The following is a 20,234-nucleotide window of genomic DNA, read 5'->3' as shown; positions in this document are numbered from 1 at the left end:
CATTTTAGTGCCTAGATGTAGAATTTTATAAGTTTTCGTTTAATGGCGTTTTGTGGGTGTTGCTGTGGCCCGATTACTACAATCTATGAACTAGTCCTAATTTTTTCTTCATGTGTACCAAGTTTCATCAAGATATCTTAATTTTACTTCAAGTTACAGCTTGCACGGAAAGTCGACGGTCATACTGATGGACCCAACCAAATTTGAAATCGTGTCTTCATCTTGATTATTTAAAATAAAAACATAAAAACAACCCATCAAAGGAGTAATCCACTCTATGTACTAGCTACTGAGTTCGCTACTCATCAAAGAGAGACTTGTAAGCAGTTCATGCTCTCTCTCGTTTTTCGCCAAAAAGGGACGGAGCAAAGGCATACTTTTTGTAGGGTGACTTTTCATTGGCATATGTATACATTTTCTGGTCATACACCTGAATTCGCAAGAAAAGAGAAAGAGAGACATTCATTCATAAACTTTTTTGTAAATACAATAAACAGTAAAGTAAACAATTCGAACGAGCGAAATAACGAAAGCAAACATAGCAACGCTAAATGTCACACACAAAACGAATTGCCAAGGAGAAGCAGAGGTGTCATGACAACAAAGTCAACAATTTTACACACATAAGCATATTAGGCCGTGCAGGCAAGAGTGGATATGTATCTCACAGATACTAAATAAAAAAGCCGAAATGCTTTTTCGCATTCGTTTTCTCATTGAGATGTTTAATTTAGTTTGTCTAGGAAAGCCGAATTGAATAGGTGTAGCGTTTGGCGGCGCGATGGTGCTCCCATTTATGAAAAAAATTAAATAACTAAATGATAAACCAAAAGTCGAGGAAACGTCATTTACAGTGCGATGCTAAAAAGTCACGATACAAAACACTAATTGAAAACTAAACAGTAAACTTCATAGCATTAGCTTTACATGCTATGCACAAATATTTGTACATAATCGCGGTGTTATATTAATGCATGGTAGTTCGGATAAAAGTTCCACAATCGCCAATTGACACAATTGGTCGAATTCGTCAGGATCTAACCTTCTGATTTTCGCTGAATTCGTTTTGTGTGTGATGCATAAAAAATAATTTAATTTTGATATAAAACTGAATATTAGAAAAAAATCAAATAAATTATTGCAGTGCAAAACGGTGAATTGGTTTTGGCGTAGAAAGAAAAGGAAATTTCACAAATTCGCAATGAATTTATGGAAAGGAGAACTGAAGTAAAGCGCAGTCAGTGGAAAGAATGTGCGTATATGAAAGGTGCATATACGATATGTACGGGTATATGCATATAAATAGATAGTTACATATGCGTGTACGTAAGTGTAAGCATGTGCACAAATATATAGCATGTGAACGCGAGCCAAAAGCTTAGGCATTCCATGCATAACTACAAGCTAATAAGCAAACAACAAAAATTAAAAAATAAAAAACAAAATATTAAATGTGGTGTGTTGGGTGTAGATCTCTGACAGATGGGCACTCGGTCGGTGGATCTTCTGTCACATGTGCTTAGGAGAGTGATACGCGTTTGAAATCATAATACAAAGCGGAGATGAACATCTTAAGTCGTTATCTAATTCCGCAACTAATTGAACATATTCACGACCAAAGCAGCAACAACGGCAACTACAATCACAACGAAAACTGAAAAACATACACACACACATATGGGTTCGCTGATGCGAACAACAGTCTTTAGAGGCATTGTTGTCCCAATGAGACCAGATGACACAAATAGCATTCAAACTTCCATAAATATGCAATTAGAGTTTGAACGTCGAACAAATAAAAATGGCTTTTCATATACATAAAAACCAAAAGAGAATACCAAGGTGTGCCAATTTAATCTAGCGGGTTTCAACGTTTAATGGACAGAAACATATTACAGCTGCATTACTATTTAAGGTGAAAATCGCAAGTACGCAACGGCTGAAAGGAAATTCAGGAAAATCGATTTCTCATTGTTTGATATACGAACAACAAAAGCACAGAGGGGTCAACAACTAAAAGAAAGCAGTCACACATGTGGGGTTGTGCTCACGAAAATTGCCTAGAACTAAAATATCGGCGAAAACAAAATCGAGACATGATTACAACAGAAAATGCAGGTAACTAATTTAAAATTATGCGACATTCTGGGATTGAATTGTTTACAAAGCGCTGTGCTTATTTCCCACTCACCGAGAACAGCTGTTTCTTTGCAGAGCTCACCTGAGCTGTAACTGTTTCTCATGTTATCTTGTCGCTAGCTTGTCTTTACTTGCCGTCACGAATGGTGTTGAATTCCGTCACCAAATCTTGCCGGGCCATTATTTATATCTTCATTTTATTGTTATATCAGTTACTATATGATAATTTATATCAATGCATAAAATTGGGTTGCTTTTCAATTTGGTTTTTGTGGCGGCTACAAAAGTATTTACATATAGTCGAATAATTCTAGTTTTTACTTTGTGCTCCCTTTGGTTCTGTTACAAATTTAGACTGTTATAAAAAGGAAACTATTTTCAAGCATTTCAATAAATTATAACTCATACACTGACCGACATATTTGTCATAAGATTTGTTAGTATAGACTCTAATAAAACCATTAAATCAATCAATTGAAAAGTGCCTTGTCCATTGGATGTTTAGGTAGCCCTAACCTTCAAAAGACGCGTATGTATATACATTTTCGGATAATTAGTTTGTGAATTATATCAATTTGAGTGAATCAACTTCTGTTAATATGAAAAAGAAGATAAAAAGAAATTTCGTGTGTTAATGAAATATTGATTTTTGAAGGAAAGAAATACAGTTGAACAAAAACTTGGCTTGATGAGATGGAGATGGAGATGTTCAAGCGGTATAAACCCGAGTTTTTACATCGATATGTGACAGTGGATAAAATATGGCTCTATCATTTCACTTCGAAATCCAATCTAAAGTCATTCGAGTTTACTGGACGCGATGAACTGCCTCCAAAGCATGGAAAAACGCAACATTCGACTGGAATAGTTATGCGTCGATATTTTGGGATATGCATGGAATAATTTTTATGGACTACCTTAAAAAAGGAACGACCATCAACAGTGACTATTACAATCGCCGAATCTGAAAAAGAATTTTCTATAGTAGGACTTTTCTGTTGGTCTGCTAAGAAATACATATATGGGAATTGGAGTAATTCGTCAACTAAGTGCACTTATTTTTGGCAATAATCTACATTGAGATATAGCCTGATGTATGTATGTATGCCGTATAAAATCAACTGGAAATGCGAAAATCTTTATATAAAATAAAGAGGCATACGGATTCTATACGAATTTCTATAATATGACTTTGGATAAAAAAAAATCCGCAAAAGAAACTGGGGTCCACATTTTTGTTATTGAGCTTTAATAGCTTAAATAGTTTTCGCCGACTTGAAGGCACAACTGAAAGGCAGGTGAAATTTAAAATTGTGATATATGGGAAGTTAGTCCCGAGATATGAATTTTCACCTTAATATGAGTGGTGCCATCTTGTTTTGGCCCCGTCTCCTATAAAGTCTTCACACTCCATCTCGGGTGTAAGCTTTTATGTCTTTGATTTATTTGTTAGAAATTTATAGCACTTTTAGTTTTTTTTTTAACAAAACTGTTGTTTCGAAAATGGGCGGAGTTATAATCCGAATTCAGAATATTTACATGTCGGCAGGGGTGCTTTGTCCTGAGTGAATTTTGTTATTATAACTTTGGCAGTTTAGGAGTTATGTACAGCAGACTTATTAAAAGGCGACGCCACGCCAACTTTTCAAAATTTGTTTAAACTATTCTATTTCATCTAATGAGTTAATAAACAACATAATTAGGTTTGACTATGTAATTCCTAACCTGATACCAATTTACAGTCCGCGGAATGCTTGCTGTTGAGAAAATTTTCCAATGCAGCCGAAAACAGAGTAGATAGCCGGCAAAGTTTTACCAGTTAGGCTGTTCACGATAAGGTGGTTATCGGGTTATGTGGTTATGTGATTAAGTAAACAGCAACAAAATGCGGTATGACAAAATAACCAACTTTGACCAACCTAGACCCTTGTTTACAGATTATGTGGTTGTTTGCTTATTTCCAGTGTTAGAAAGTCGTTGGAGTTTTACTAAATGCCAGCACAAAAAATAAATAAAACTAAGCGAATGGCATTTCCATTTATATTTTCTAATTGGAAATTCTGCTATTAACAGCTGTTTTTTGTTTACAATTGCATTGTGACACTATTCGGGGCGCAAGATGTCTGCAAATTTTATGCAAAGAATCTTTTGAACTCTTAAAATTCTGATTATTTAATAAGCACATACCTTCAATAAAGTCCATTTCCTGAATAGCAGAACTTATTTTAAATTCAATTATGTTGCTTTTTAAACTTTGGTTAGGCATTTTATAAGTAGAAATTTCATTGAACTTAAAATGTAAACAATGAACAGCTGTTTGTGTAAAAATAAGCATATAACCGTACAATATGGGATGGATGTTCACGGATCATAGAGGTTATTTTTAATCTAATAACCACATTAGCCGATAACCACCTTACCGTGAACAGCCTAAGTATTTCACATGGAACTATGATCGTCGACTAAATAAAAAAAAATAGATTGGACGCCGAGATCAAAGTTATAACAAAGATTTCTCAGTCCACGAAGAACTGTGCTCATTAAAGCAGAGTGTTCCAATAACTTGTTTTCGGGGTAACATGGGTTTACGGGTTTTATTTTATTGTTTTAACTCTACAACCCCACTAAAATATTGTACTAAATTTTATAGTTCATCTGAGTAATACTTTCGGAGATACAGCCCTGAGAAAAAGGGCTAGCTAGGCTAAGTACGCCGTCTTTAAACGCGTTTTTCTCAAAACTGTGTGTTTGAAGTCGGTTGACGACTTTTTTCGAGAACTACTCAACCGATTTTACACATGTATTTGAGATACAATTATTGAAGACTTGGACGAAGGATTTTTTCGACTATTTGAAAAAAAAGCGAAATTTTCACTGACATTTTTGGGCGCATTTTTCCAAAAATTTCAAAACTGCTTTGTTAATAGTTTATGTTTTCAACAATAAAGCTTTTAATAAAATATTTAATTTTTTATACGAGAAAAAAATTGTGAAACAGGCAACTTTTTAAACGAGTAAACACATGTGGTCACTTAAACAAGATTGATTTGATTACAATAAAGTAAATCTCTTATACATACATATATATCAAACTTCTGGGTCTTTTAGAAATTCCTATATTTAGTGACTACTGACTGGATATATGAAGATACATATGTAAATATAATACTATACACTTACTAAAGGTGAAAAAATAGTTTTCTAATGCTTATACCATTGTACTAGTATATATACTTTTTCAAAAAATTATAGTACGTTTTTAATATACAGATATTAATATGCAGTCTTCACACCTGTAAAATAAATTGGAATACCGCAGATGAAGTTACATACTATACATAACGTCTTCCTAATTCCATGTGTATTCATAAATCTTGAAATGTTCCGGAACTTTAATACAGAAATACAAACCTGCACATTTTTGGAGAAAAAGATATATAGTATATAGTATGTATGTATGTTAACATATTCGCTTGTATATGAACATGCACTTTGAATAAATGTTCTTTTGGATTGTGTGCGGAAAGCTTTACGGAAGCTAATTAGCAGGCTTTGCCGCACAAAACAAATGGAGAATGTAGGTAAGCATCTTTGTATCTGACAGATATGTGTATGTATCTACATATCATATAGAAATATGAAGCAGCTTAGCTGGAGGGAAATTGTCTTATGTAACGAAACATATGCCTACTTAGAATCATTTTTATAGTTTTTAGTACACTAAGTATCTACATTAAAGCAACTGAACTAAGTAAAATAGGTATGTGCATTAAATTTGCGCAAAGAAAAGATTTATACTTTTATATACTACACTGACTGATAATTTTCGGTAAGGAGCCTGAGAGTGAGGATCACGTCATGTTTGTTCGTATATTCGCAAAAGAAATGTGCAAAACTATAACAATAATTTTATTGTTAATAATTAATGTAATATATTAATCATAAAAACAAGAGCACATTAAATGTTTTTTGGAATAAATTCATAATCTGGACATTTTCAAACATCAGAATTTGCTAATGCCTGAGGCAGACATGTAGTAACAATACCATATATGGTGCAAATATCATATGTGTGTCACCAAATACTAGCAATATACCATATGAGCAATGTAGTATTTTGCTGGTAACAATACTATGATGTTTCATTGTGGTATTTGTATAAACACAGCTATAACATATCCAAGCCAACAAAAAAAATTGGTTTTGTAGAGCTGTGTTGTTATTTTTATTTATCTGCAACACATTCCTGAAGAGTGCATGTTTAACTCGACTGACAAAAATGTTATTTTCAGAAACTTTTTTTATTTTTATTGAAAAATTCCAACTTTCAAATCCCTATGTTTAATCGTCTAATTGAGATAATCAAACTTTATCGTAGAAATTTTTAAAGCTTGAAAAGTAAAATTTCTGAAACTAAAATTAGTTGTTGAAATTTTAGTTTTAATGAAAAAACGAAAACTCTTATGTTAAATGTATGGCAATCTAAAAAAAATACCGACCCCTTAGAGTTAAGCTACAGCTTGGCTTCAGGGAGAATTTTTTGTTTGTCAATCACTGGCATGTGAGGGGGTAAGAGTAGAAAAAAAATTCCAAAAAAAATGTTTAATCACCTCAGTATATACATACATATCCGTATAATATAAATGATAAGAATGACGTAACGAGATATCTGCATACGATGTACCTAGGTCTTTCGGAGGCTAATTGTGATACCGACGCGATTCATATCCTATCACTCTGTTGTCTTCCGTCTGAACCACCCCGTGTTTATGATGATCTCCATCAATATGAAAAATTATATTCGTGTAACCTCTGAAACAGACCTTTCATTTGCATAGAACATTCCTACTACAGTTCTATATCGTTCCTTTTAAATTTTAATAGTCGACATGTGTGGTCCTTCTTCCATTTATGACTAGTTTTTCTGGTTGTTGAGCAAATCCACCGACTCCGACTCCACCGAAACTCAGCTAGCTCAGAAGTCCAAATGATATAACAATTGGGAAGATTTTGTCAGTGTCTCAGTTTACTACGCTGTTAGTTGCTTATAAGTATGTTGGCAGTAATTGTAAAATTTTGTCTAGTGCCTAACTTGGAGTCGTTCTAAGAGCTCCACTGATGCATAGGCTAGCTACTCTTTTAACCAAACTGCCAACATACTAGTAAACCACTCAATTGCTGTATAGAGTCAATGAGCAATAAGTGTAGAGCTACAATTTGAACTCTTTACAAACGTGGTTGCTGCTTTCCTCACCCTATTCCTTAGTTCTAAAGAGTCTTATCTCCTATTTTTAACATGATACCATTTCAAAATGGTGGTATAAACTCTGGAGTACTGTGTTTCCTATTGAATATTACTAGTTCCCTCCTACTATCTTTTAAGTTTGGTCCGCCCGATGCGGCATAACTATTTATGCCATTTAGTATTGTTTTTATAAGCTTATCGAGAGTATTCGGGAATTTAGATCTAACTGAAACCGCCACATCATCAGCGCAGGGTACACTACTACTTCCCCCCTTCTTTTCTAGATTTAACAGCAATTTATTCATTTTTAAGGTGTTCCTTATTGAACAGATCTGCACATCCTTGAAGCTCCAAGCGTTGAATTAATTGACCTGTTCGTGAGCATCTGTTCAATCAGTTTTCTGAAAGATTCAAAAATGTTCAAATCCTTAAAAGCGCTCAGTATGCCCCTAGGTTTGGTGATGAAAACACAAACTTTTTTAACCTCCGTTACAACTCAGCTTTGTGTGTTTGTGCGAATTTGCCTTCAACAACCAGTTTTTCTGGATTTAGTTTATTTCTATTAATCTCTCTAACGTTTTTGAGAGTATTGAGGAGAGTCTAATTGGTCTAAAATCATTTGGACTTCTTGTGAGCCTTTGCCTAACTTTGGTATATACATATGTTTATCACTTTGAATTTTCTCCATTATGATATAATGTAGTATAATTGAAGGCCTATGTATAGAGCCGCTGTATTTGATGATGGATGTGGCACCGTCCACATTTATGTGAAAACCTTTATCTCGCAATATGCCCTTATGTAAAAAAAAGATTGAAGCAATATTTCATTCAGCCCCCTTGTACCTAATAGAAAATAGGAGATTGAACTTCTTTTGTACCATATTTGTATATGAGCCTCCCACATTGGCCCACATTATTTTACTGAAAAGCGAGCGTATTTTTCTTATTTGTTACATTACACAGTACAGTCGTATGTGTCAGTTTTTTTTATGACCTTTTAAATTTTTTCCACATTTCCCATGGTTTTCCATCTTAACAAATTAGTTTTTTTCCAATCAGGCGTACTAAATGGTCCAGATATACGAAAGCTGATTAAAAGTGACGCATTCAATAATATTTTGATTGACGCTGAATTGAATGCATGGCAGGCAATCAAAGAAGTAATAGAAGGCTTGTTGGGAAAGCATCGTTCTAACAACTACGATGTTCTGTCACAAGGATGTTAAGAGCATTCTCGGAAATTGTTTTTTTTTGTCCAAAATGTTACAACTAAGCGAAAAAACATCAAGATAAGGAAAAAATTTAAAAGGTCATAAAACAAACTGACACATACGAACGACAAACCCTTTGAGGGTTTTATTATACTGACCTAGTACCATCACCCAGACTTGGAATTTCTCAACCCCCAGACAATGATCCCAAAAATGTTCCACAGTGTTATTAAGGTATTTGTCCAGTTCCTTGCATGTTGCAAATTTGAATTATACTCGAATATAGCCCTTTCTTACTTGTTAAACTGGTATTCGGGGGTAAGAAGTGTTCTTTCAAAACCTTAGAAGTTAACGTAGATAGTTAGCCCCATTCCACCCGCTTCGTGAGAAATTGAAAACTTGTCATTATGCTAGCACTTGAATAAAATATGTACATATTGACATTATTGTTGTCAGTCGTTCATTTAAAACGCATTAACATTTATGTTTAGCAAATAACACAGAAATAATACCAAATACCCAGCTACAAGATAATACATTTAAATTAGCAAACCTCGCTTAATGTTAATAGCACTCGCGAATTAAAATAACAAAAATATTTACATATGCATATTCTTATTTCTGCAAAAAAAACTCAAGAGATAAATGTGAGTATCTTAAAATGCTTATACAGTAAGAACCCGCCTAACGCTGTTTCGGTTTAGTGCTCTTTTATTTCAACCCAGAGTTCACCCGAAATAGTGCTCACACGTACACATAGTTCAAGAAACAGCAGCTGGTCTTTCTAATGATAAGCTCAGGAATACGGCTGACCAAGAAGAAAACAAAATATTGACAGTAGTGATTTCAAAAAAGGGCAAAAAGTATTTTCAAAGACGTTTGTAAAAAGGAGTTTAACAGCCATAACCGAATTTGTGGAACAATTTATTAAAAATTATCCACGTTACAGATGCTTTTTACTGGTCACCAATTTCCAGCAGAACGCGAAAGGAAAACACAAACTACATTAGTTGCTTTCTTGACAAAAATGCAGAAAATTTAAAACACAAAATGACCTGAAAGATCTGACTCGCTTAGACTGTTTTTATAAATATATTCGTTTATATTGTTTTGATTTTAGTAAAAAATAATTGCATGGTTTGATAGAACGTATAGTACGAGTTAAGCGGGGTCTTACTGTATACGAATTATTACAATCATATAAGCATGTGTACCCGATCAGCATTTGCGAATTGCGTTGGAAAGCATATGATGATGTTCATATTCCCTAAGAATGCAATTTCTTTATTACTCTTCCAAACAATGACATTAGAGCAACGTCTACGAACTAAAGCACAAAATATGGCAATTGTCAATAAATTCCCAAGGAAGTTAGTTGGAACTTCTTGCCGTTCTTGTTGCAAATATTATAAAGAGAGAAAATAAAACAACAATCGGAGAGCCACAGTTTGTGCAGTGAAGAAGTTTACGAAAGAGAATGTTTTTTTTTATTTTCATTATTGTGAATTAAATTAGCACAAGACAAGATTCTTGACAGACAAGTACTGTAATTTCGTCATTTTAGTTTTATTGTTTTAGAAAGTTTTGACAGTCTAATTAATGGCCACATAAAGTATATAAAGAATACGTAAAATGTACATATAATAAGTAAAAAACTTTAACTTTTCTGAGATTTATATTTTTTCTAAAAATGGACTGCGTCGATTATCACAATGTCCTCAGATTCAACCCACGTTCCTGCATGAATAGACAAATGAACAGACTACAGACATCAATCCGAAATCATCGAACATCAATATACAGTGTGCGATAAAACTAAAGAATGGAATCTATCCTGTATTTATCTGAGTAAAATTATAAATATTAAATGATTTTATATTTATTTTTCAATTCATTATTCTTTTTAAATTAATGAAAATTAAACAAATTAACCTATTATAAAAAAATAAAAAATTCCATATATGAAAAACTCCAAAAATCTGGTGAGAAAAAACTGAAGTACATAGCTATGAATTCTAACTGTACACATTATAACCGAGTTAACAACATTTTGCTATGTGGCTCCAATTGGAAACTCCAAACGAAGCCAGGTCCTTCTCCAGCTTCCAGAGCTGGATTGTTTTCGTCCATTCGGACAACGTGACTTAGCCAGCACTGCCGCTGTCTTTTAATTCGATGAACTATGTCAATATCGTCGAGATATACGTATACATCATTTCATCGAAAGCGGTATTCACAGTGGCCAATGCGCAAAGGAACACTTTTCCTCAGAACCTTTCTCTCAAGAACTTATAACGTCGACTCATCAGTTGTTGTCATCGTCCAAGCCTCTGCACCATATAGCAGGACGGGAATAATGAGCGACTTATAGAGTTTGGTTTTTGTTCGTCGAGAGAGGACTTTGCTTCTCAACTGCGTAGTGATCTGCGTTGGATTTCGAGGCTAACATTAAGGTTGATGTTGATACTGGTTCCGTATCCATTCTGGAGAAGGCAGAACTAACGGCGGGGTTGTTGATGCCAATGATATCGATGACATCCATCGGTTCTTCAGGCAGGTAATTGCTATTCAAACTTCTTCATGGTCGGGCAATGGAACGTCTGCTCCATCGCCATCGATTGGGGAATCGGGTTCGCGTTCTCCTAGCATTATACTTTCACTCCGGGCTTCGGTTGCTTGATCACTTCTGGAGGTTCTACCAGAGTATGTTTCGGTCTTGAAACCTTCTGTTAGTCGTGTTATTTTGTCAAGCTCTTTATACTCGGACATTTCGGCCTCTCTCTTTTTTTGTCAGCAAATACGACTCGCTTCCCTCTTCAACTCTCGGTATCTATCCCATCCCGCACGTGTTGTGGTCGATTGTACCGAAAGTCTGTTTTCTTTCATCGTACCAGCTATTCTTTTGCTTTTTCCGAAATCGAATGCTTTCGTTAATCGTAAGGAGCTTGAAATGCCGTCCCACAGTTCCCTTGTACCGAGTATCCGATGAGGAGTAAAAGGAGTAAAAACCGTTTGTATATACCCACTAATTTTAGAAATTATTAACGCGATGCTTTTGCCCCATAGAACTTACAAATACTATATGCTCTGTTCCACTCGAACTCCATTCTTCCTTACTTATTTTAATATATTAAATGTCTGTACTTAACTTGTATTCATATGAAAACTCCCATTTAACTAACTAGAACATTATTCCACTTCGTGACAATTCCGTCAACGGCCATAAAAAATTGAGGAGCTAAGTATCATTTAAGTCAAGTGTGGCCATTATTAACATTTACATATGTATATTTTAGATATACTTGTATACATTTTACATGTTCATGCAAAGATAATTATTCGGGAAGTGTGAAAATTATATACATCCTATAAATTGATGCTAATAAAAGGGGTGTAGTATCATACATATAGTTCCAGTTAAAAATAAAATTTGCTCATTTGAATGTTTAATGCAAAATAGCGCTATGTATTGCAGGAACTAAGTTAATTAATTAATTTTTTGATTTGAATTTTCATTTAAGGTACATATAGTGCTTCAACTACGTTAACCAATTTCCAAATACGAAGCACAAAATTAGTTGTAATTAAATTCAAAATACTTTACGATGTTATTAAAAGTTTAAGATCACATTGACAAAAAATTTTCGATTTTAAAATTTGTATTAAATCATTTTCAAACAAAACTCTTACTTGGAAATTAATCCCTAAATAAACTAAAACCCTAAAAAGTCTTACAATCTCATTCGTACAATAAACTAATTGTCTCATTAATATTTATTTGACAATAAATTTGTTTAAAGAAGCTTTTAGTTTATGAAGTCAAATGAAAAATACTCCTGTTTAACTCTGAAGAACTACAATGTTCTTTTTACATAACTCAATCGAACCGAATTCAATGCTAAGTTGTTAATTTTATTCACACAGAAGTCCTCCCAAACAAACAAAACAATTTTTTAAGTAGCTGTCAAATACTAATTGTCTACGTCATATCGGGTATGACTGAAAACCCAACACGAGCTGTCAATTTACATTAATAAATAAATAAAAATTTACTCAATTAAAATCAGATATTAAAGAACACTAGTCCGTAATTTATCAATTTAAAATAGAAAACGCATTACCATCAGAACTGTTAGGTAGAAAATAAGTAAAATAATTATTATTTATTTACTTATTTCGTTATTGATAACTGCAGGTTATACTTCTTATCTATTCTATTTGGTTTCTTAATATATTTTGTTTATGATTTTATTCTTCAGAAATTCCCTGATGGGCAATTATTGTAACTTAAAAAGTCAGCAAACTAAGCTAAGGGAACACAGCAAGATATCCCAATTTAAAAATATGTGTGCATATCGTTATACATAGTTCTAATTTCAAAACGAATTGGTGAATTTGATGATTGTCTGTTATATTCGCAGCCTTTCAACATCGTACTTTACTTTACTTTAATTGCTAGGCTCATCGCTTGAGAAAATATGCATTTCAGCACCATCCACGAGTATTTAAATATCCGATCATACCTTTGACCTAATGTTCGTGTGAGATTCTTAAACCGAGGACAGGTTACATTAAAATAATCAAGAAAATTCTAACACTCAGACAGAAATGTTGGAGACCCTTCAGAATATATAAAAAAAAGTAATGAGAGGCCAAGTTCGGGGGTAAACGAATGTTTCATACTCTCGAAACTTACAAAAATCAAAGACCGAGAAGTTTCTTCATGGGCTGGCATAACGACACAATTTTTGGAAAACTTATTCATGTGGTTTCATTCAAATATCACACATTTTGACCAACCTTAATGGTTTTATTGCGGGCAGAGAAAGGCAAAGGCTGGTTGTATTAATTTGGACATTGCTGAGGTATACTCAAAAACATTTTTTTGAACAATTTCATATACAAATAATTTTCGTTACCTGCCATATTCGGCAAACACTTTCGTTGTTCTAACGAAAATCATTATAGGTAGTAAATGAGAGTTGGGAATAGTATTGACTCGATTTTATTTATTTTTGCCAAGACTTCCATGCATACAATTAACATGCCACAGACTAATAAAATGATTCTAGGGTTTCATCAAGTGACCATGATTTTGAAAGTATTGTATGTATATATGGGGACTGGGTAAAGTTTTCACCCAATAATATCCAATTTAAGCATAAAGACACACTGTTCTGAATAAATCTCGCTCTCTCGTTTTCATTGATAGCTCACATATTGGCAGATGTATGCGGTATAAAGTCACCCGGAGGTTCGAATATCTTTATATTAAGTATATGGGTGCTAAAGGACACAATATTTGATATCAATTGAGCAGGACCCTACGTCCAATTTGGAACTCGATTTCTATAAAGCCTCATACCATCTCGGGAATAAAAATTAATGGCTCCGGCGTATTTAGTTATTCATTTATCGTGATCGTAGTCGTTGTTATACTCTTCTACTAAACGAGATAAATATATGTACATATATATACATAATGATCAGTCTGTCCGCTCGCGCAAGCTGTAACTTGAGTAATATCGAGATATCGTGATTAAACTTAGTTCACGTATTCCTTGGCAAAAACAAAGAAAGTGGAATAACAAAGCACTAAATTAAGTTATAAAACTAATTCTAATTTGACAGGAGATGGCGGTAGCAAGGTGCACCTATAGGCAAAAAATTGTGAAAAAATGAGCATGGCCTCCCCTTTAATAAGTTTGATGTACATATCTCCTAAACCATTAAAAGTACAACAAATAGCCCCTAACACAAATTTTATAAGAACTCCTACCGATTTAAGCCATGTGCAATCCGTCTGTCGGATTTCTTCAAGAAGTTTGGCATAAATGATTGCCCAATGCACCTAGTAAACTTTCCGATCAAAATCGAGTTATTGTAAGAAATCATCTGTATATGTGAAGCGGTGCAGACGAAGTGAACGTTTTTCCTTATTTTTTGTTTTAAATTTCAGTTCATGATGTTTGATTCTTATAGGAGAAAGAATTGCTATTTTGCCCTAGTCCTCTTAAAACTTATAGAATTGAATCATTATTAGAAAACTGTGATATCTATTAATAACAAGAATTTTAACAGCAACCTTTGAATTATACAAGTATGTACCCTATCTATATACAGTTGAATTAAGTTGGAAGATTGTAGTATTCCGAAATTATATTATTGTTTTCGGTCAAGAGCTCACGAACAAATTCATTGATTCATTTTTTAACAAGCCAAAATCACCAAGCTCATAAAAACACATCATACCTTGGCGGCTGCTACAGTCAGCCGCACGTACGAAATTTCATTAAGGTACCTCGTAAAAAAAAAGTTGATCATTCAAGGACAGGATTTTAATTGTTCAGTTTATATGGAAAATATATGTTATAATGACACTATATCGGCGGTTCGGTCAAATAACAGCTTCTTAACAGGAGTAGTTTGCGTATATACAGATAGACGAACGGGCAGTTGAACAGATCCAGGCCATCTTTCCATCTTAGTGTTCCAAACTTCGTGGCGAATTTAATATACTCTGTTCAGGATATAAAAATATCACCGAATGAAGAAATGTCGGATTGTAACCTAAAGCAAACTAGCTTGAACAAACTTGAAATTATTTATTAGATTATTTATAGGTAGTATGACACGAGTTTTGTTATTCTCAATTCTATATTAAATAAATTTGAGCTCAAATATTTTGCGAAAGTAATTATAAAATCACTTGTTTCAACAGCGCGCCACGAAGCGAAGTTAGAAACAGAAGCAAAAAATAAAAAAAATATGTGTAAATAATTATTTTTTTAATCCATTTCTGACCTTCTTGCTATTCTGTATCATATTACCAGACTTTAACGTGTTTAGGATAGTACGCTCGTTCATAGGAACGGGAAATTCAGAGGTTGTGACAACTGTTTGTAAGCTCTTATCACCGCATGCCTTCACTTAAAAAAGCGTTCAAAACGTTACTATTACCTATTTTAAATAATAATCACGGTTATAATTTTCCCCCTTTTTTACAGGCATGAGAACGCTGATTGCTAAGTATTCTACGAAGTTATTGTTGAAGTGTAATTAACCGCCATCGAAACAGCAGCAAACTCAAAGACCGTTGCTGCGCTGTCAAAAATGAGGGGTAAGTTATTTCTTGAGATTTTTTGATTCACTTGGTCAGTAGATATTTACCTTGATGGCTAAAGAAGCGTTTTATAATTGATTTTTTTCACCCATTCAATTAAATATGTAGTTCGCAAAATACCCCTACCGTTGCCCAACACGGGGCTGATGCATCGAAAAAGGAACACCTATTACATACGCGTAATTATCGGTGTAGCGCTTATCGTATTCGTACTAATGCAGTTGCATGTCTTTAATTACAGTAAGTACTTAGTTTATGAATAAATGATTTCTTTTTTATAACAAAAACGAGTTTTTATTCCATTCATGGAATAAATTCCAGACGTTCGTAGTTGTGCAAGAAGTGTGTCTCATTCAGGTTTTCAGGCGAAATCTTATTTTTTTATTTTAATTAATAATTAAATTATGTTAATTTATATATTTATGCATATAAATGAAAATGTGTCCCAACAACATTTCTTAAAATTCCGGTTAATATGTATTTAAAACTATAAAGTGATCATAAGTTGATGTAGACGACTTTGCATACAAAGTTTCTCAAAACATCTGTATAGACGACAAGTCCGAGCTAAAAGGTAGTCAGTTATTGCCACCTTTACGTATGTTTATCTTGAAGCTATAATGAAATAGTAACTTTTTCGAGAGAACAGGAACCTCTTTTACATTTACCAACAACACCGTTGGCTTACTCGGCACAACTACGCAATCTGAATTAGTAAAAAATTGTGGCTTTTTAAGATTATAGGCGAATAGGGTTTATTACGTAAGCTGTTAAGAGGGTTTTATATTAATTATCAGAATGATTACTTTACGAAGTAAAAATGCGGTTTTAAAATTTTAAAATGTTGTCGAAATTTCAGCATGTTCTCATAAATTTCATAAAATACATGACTTTGTTCATTGTTTGAAATGCATTATAATGAAAATAAAGATTTTAATTGCTTTCGTTTTTTTTTTTCAATTTCACTCACCAGCGGATTCTCGTGAAATGTCGATGATTGGTGAACCAACAAATGACTCAATCGACGCGATGCTCTCCATGGTGCCCTCTGTGCTGCATAAGTTCTTAACTCCCAAATCGAGAAATCAAACAGCCGCAGCTCACAGTAAGCTAATAAACACACTTGTCTATCGTACAAATATTTTCCTCATTCTCTATTTTTTAATCTTTTTTAAATCACAGTGCAGCACAATAGCACCAGTGGCGGCAGATACAACGGCTCCTACACGGATTACTATCATCCGCCGAATATTTCGGAAATAAAGCAACAAATCGCGAAATACAATGAACTGCAAATAGTTTTAAATGAGGACACTTATGGTCCCCTACAAAATGATTCTGTGATAATCGTAGTACAGGTAAAAATCACTAAAAAATATTTATATAAGTAAGGTGTTAAAATATTCAGAATATAATCTGTATATTTTGGATTAGTGCATCTATGTATGAAGCAAGAAAGTGACTGCAGATAGATTTAAATAAATTCATATTTTTGTCAATTCAGGTGCATACACGTATAACTTATCTACGCCATTTGATCGTTAGTCTGGCGCAGGCTAAAGATATTTCCAAGACTCTATTAATATTCTCCCACGACTATTACGACGATGACATCAATGATTTGGTGCAAACAATCGACTTTTGTAAAGTGATACAGGTAACACAATTTACCTATCAAACAAAAACAAAAAGCCATCAATGGTTAGATATTTTTAATAATATTCAACTTGTATCTATTCACAGATATTTTATCCTTACTCAATACAAACACATCCGGATGAGTTCCCCGGCGTTGATCCAAACGATTGTCCGCGAGATATGAAAAAGGATCAGTGAGTGTCAAAATTTGTACAAACTAACATTTTTATATATCCACGCTATTTTCTTAGTAATATTATCACCTTCTTCATAAATAGAGCTATAATACGTAAGTGCAATAACGCGCTATATCCCGATCTATACGGGCATTATAGAGAAGCGAAGTTCACGCAGACTAAGCATCATTGGTGGTGGAAGGCGAATCGTGTGTTCGATCAATTAGATGTGACCCGTTATCATACTGGTTAGTTGCGTTTTATATTGTCAAAAAAAGGATAAGCAAATTCATAAAAAGTATAAATGTTTACAGGTCTGGTTTTGTTCCTAGAGGAAGATCATTATGTAGCCGAAGATTTTCTTTATTTGCTCGAAATGATGCAATCATCGGTCGGCAGTCTGTGTCCGCAGTGCGATATACTCTCATTGGGCACATATTTAAAAACATTCAATTACTACACCTACAACAGCAAAGTAAGTCTCATATATAATATATACATATATTCTATAATAAAACTATTTTGGAAAAAAATTATAATTTCTAACAGCTGAAGATTATTTTGTATATCACAAGGGTGTTTAACAATGATTTTTGCCAAAGACTATTTAGATATTAACATAATAAAAACAAGAGAACACTATAAATTAATGCTTACGAACTGCTTTTGTGCTCATTAACATATTTCTCTCTCTTTTTCTCTTTTTTTTACTGTTACAAACATATTTTCGTTTGAACTTCCTTCACATCACTACGCTACAAAATTGTCGCAATTAATTTGTTTATTTTTATTTACTGAACCATTTAATTTGTGGTAATGTTCTTTCATGACGACAGACTAATAAGAAATCCCCTAGCAGCCAATATGCTTCCTCGCTGCTCACTTCCAGCAATTTATTAGGATATAATCGCAATAAAAATAGAAATTCACTGCAAATGTCATCGCACGCATCGTCATCGTCATCGTCCACCTCAGCTGCGAATAGTTTTAATAAAAAGTATTTTAACGAAAATAATAAAGACAAAGTGTATGTGGGTGATACAGCCACCAACACCAACGCACGCATCACTAACAACCATAATACCATAACCACTTCCACCACAACCACAACAGATAAAAGCGCCGCACAGCAATCGTGGAGTTATCACGTGCTACCATCACTATATTCTATCTATCAGAAGGTAGTTAAGCTAATAAAAATAGTTACAAATTAACATAGCTACTTATGTACTCGTATGTGTAACTCCGTTCATTTATTTGTTGTATACTCGCAGCTGTCGTATTCAAGTGCATAACTAAATTACTTATTTCAGTAATCGATATTGCTCGTTTGTAATTTAATACTCGAACTGCATTCTTTTTTAATTCAATATCTAAATGTGGCATGCGTGCTTGTCTTGTGTATTGTTTTCTTATCAGTTTTATTTAGATTTGAATCGCTTTTATATTATAATGATTGTACAAGTTTCTTTGTAGATCAGTTAGTTAGTTGCACGCAACATTGTCATATTGTTTATTTGTCATGTTTTAGGTTGTAGTGCTTTTGTAATTACCATTTAAAGAGTATTGGATTGCTTGACGTCATATTAATTGAAATCATTAATATTTTGACGTCGTTCATTTTGAACTTTTACCGATATGACACATATTAAGGAAGCCAGAAAGCGTAAATAAAAAAAAAAACTGTAACGGTTGGCTGCACCTAACACCTTAAACACCTACTTCTAAACAGAAATAGACCATACGTAGATATTTTAGTAACGTTTTAAGAATAAACAACTGACAACTAATATCATTGTGCGACATATTACGCATTTATTGTTAAAATTTTGACATGACATGAATACAAAAAATTTTTACTTCTGATAAGACCTTTACAGTTATATTTCTTTTAATAACGATAAGTAATCAAAACTAAATCTGAAAAGATAGCCAATGGTTTACATCAAACAGAAAAAGTTTTTCTACGTTTGATGTAGAAAACCTTAAAGGTACAAACAATGTATTCTATGAAGACCGTTACCTTGATATTGATCAGCCAGTTTGAATGCAGCTATACATATAATGTACACTATAGTGCTTCGATCTTAACAATATATTGGAAGTTTGTTGCACTGCCTTGGACAATAGTCTAGTTCAAATTTCGTAACGATGACTTTCAGATAATAAAAGTTTTCTTAGAAATACCTTATAGGTCAGTTTGAATGGCAATTATATGCTATAGTTGTTTGACCCGAACAATATATTCAAGGTTGGTAGTGTTGTCTTGAACCAAGTTCCTTAAAGATAAACAACTTCATTTCGATCGTTCGGTTTGTATGCCAGCTATATGCTATAGTTATTCAATATCAGCCGATACCATTTCCGAAGCAGACGTCTTATATCAGTTAAATATATTAGAACAATCATACAATTACGGCCAAGATATGATTCCCTCGTGCTTTCTTAAGAAATGTGCCAAATATATATACCGACCCCTAACAAACTATTTAATTCATCTCTTATGCAAGGCTTATTTCCAAAGGGAAAAAGTCATTTATACTTCCTTTGCATAAGAGTGGATTTAGGTCATCTATTGAAAACAATAGGGGAATAGCAAAGTTGTCTGCAATACCTAAACTTTTTGAAGCAATTATAACAGACGACATAACCTTCCGGATCTCTCCACTAATTTCTTGTTCTCAGCACGGTTTTCGTAAA

The 20,234-nt window shown here is 33.5% G+C and overlaps 1 protein-coding gene across 9 annotated transcripts in view; it reads left to right on the top strand.

Moving 5' to 3' along the window:
- The first annotated feature begins 657 nt into the window (after positions 1-657).
- LOC108974041 (alpha-1,6-mannosyl-glycoprotein 2-beta-N-acetylglucosaminyltransferase) overlaps positions 658-20,234 on the top strand; it is a 24,790-nt gene continuing 5,213 nt past the window's right edge. Inside the window, exons 1-10 of one of the 9 annotated variants that reach the window (XM_018941624.1) lie at positions 658-2,118; positions 15,605-15,717; positions 15,829-15,960; positions 16,694-16,825; positions 16,903-17,078; positions 17,225-17,377; positions 17,464-17,552; positions 17,610-17,782; positions 17,849-18,009; positions 18,371-18,715. In XM_018941624.1, coding sequence (XP_018797169.1) covers positions 15,711-15,717; positions 15,829-15,960; positions 16,694-16,825; positions 16,903-17,078; positions 17,225-17,377; positions 17,464-17,552; positions 17,610-17,782; positions 17,849-18,009; positions 18,371-18,715 — 1,368 coding nt within the window. In that variant the 5' untranslated portion in view covers positions 658-2,118; positions 15,605-15,710. Of the gene's footprint in view, positions 2,119-5,698; positions 5,721-10,172; positions 10,446-15,604; positions 15,718-15,828; positions 15,961-16,693; positions 16,826-16,902; positions 17,079-17,224; positions 17,378-17,463; positions 17,553-17,609; positions 17,783-17,848; positions 18,010-18,370; positions 18,716-20,234 lie in introns of those variants that run through there. The other 8 variants (XM_018941630.1, XM_018941628.1, XM_018941625.1 and 5 more) reach the window with 8 other exon arrangements.

The sequence above is a fragment of the Bactrocera latifrons genome, unplaced genomic scaffold (assembly GCF_001853355.1).
Source record: "Bactrocera latifrons isolate USDA-ARS-PBARC rearing strain unplaced genomic scaffold, ASM185335v1 scaffold_52, whole genome shotgun sequence".
NCBI classification, from domain to species: domain Eukaryota; kingdom Metazoa; phylum Arthropoda; class Insecta; order Diptera; family Tephritidae; genus Bactrocera; species Bactrocera latifrons.
The sequence above is the reverse complement of the archived record's forward strand: the minus strand, read 5'-3'. Positions and strand labels throughout refer to the sequence as shown.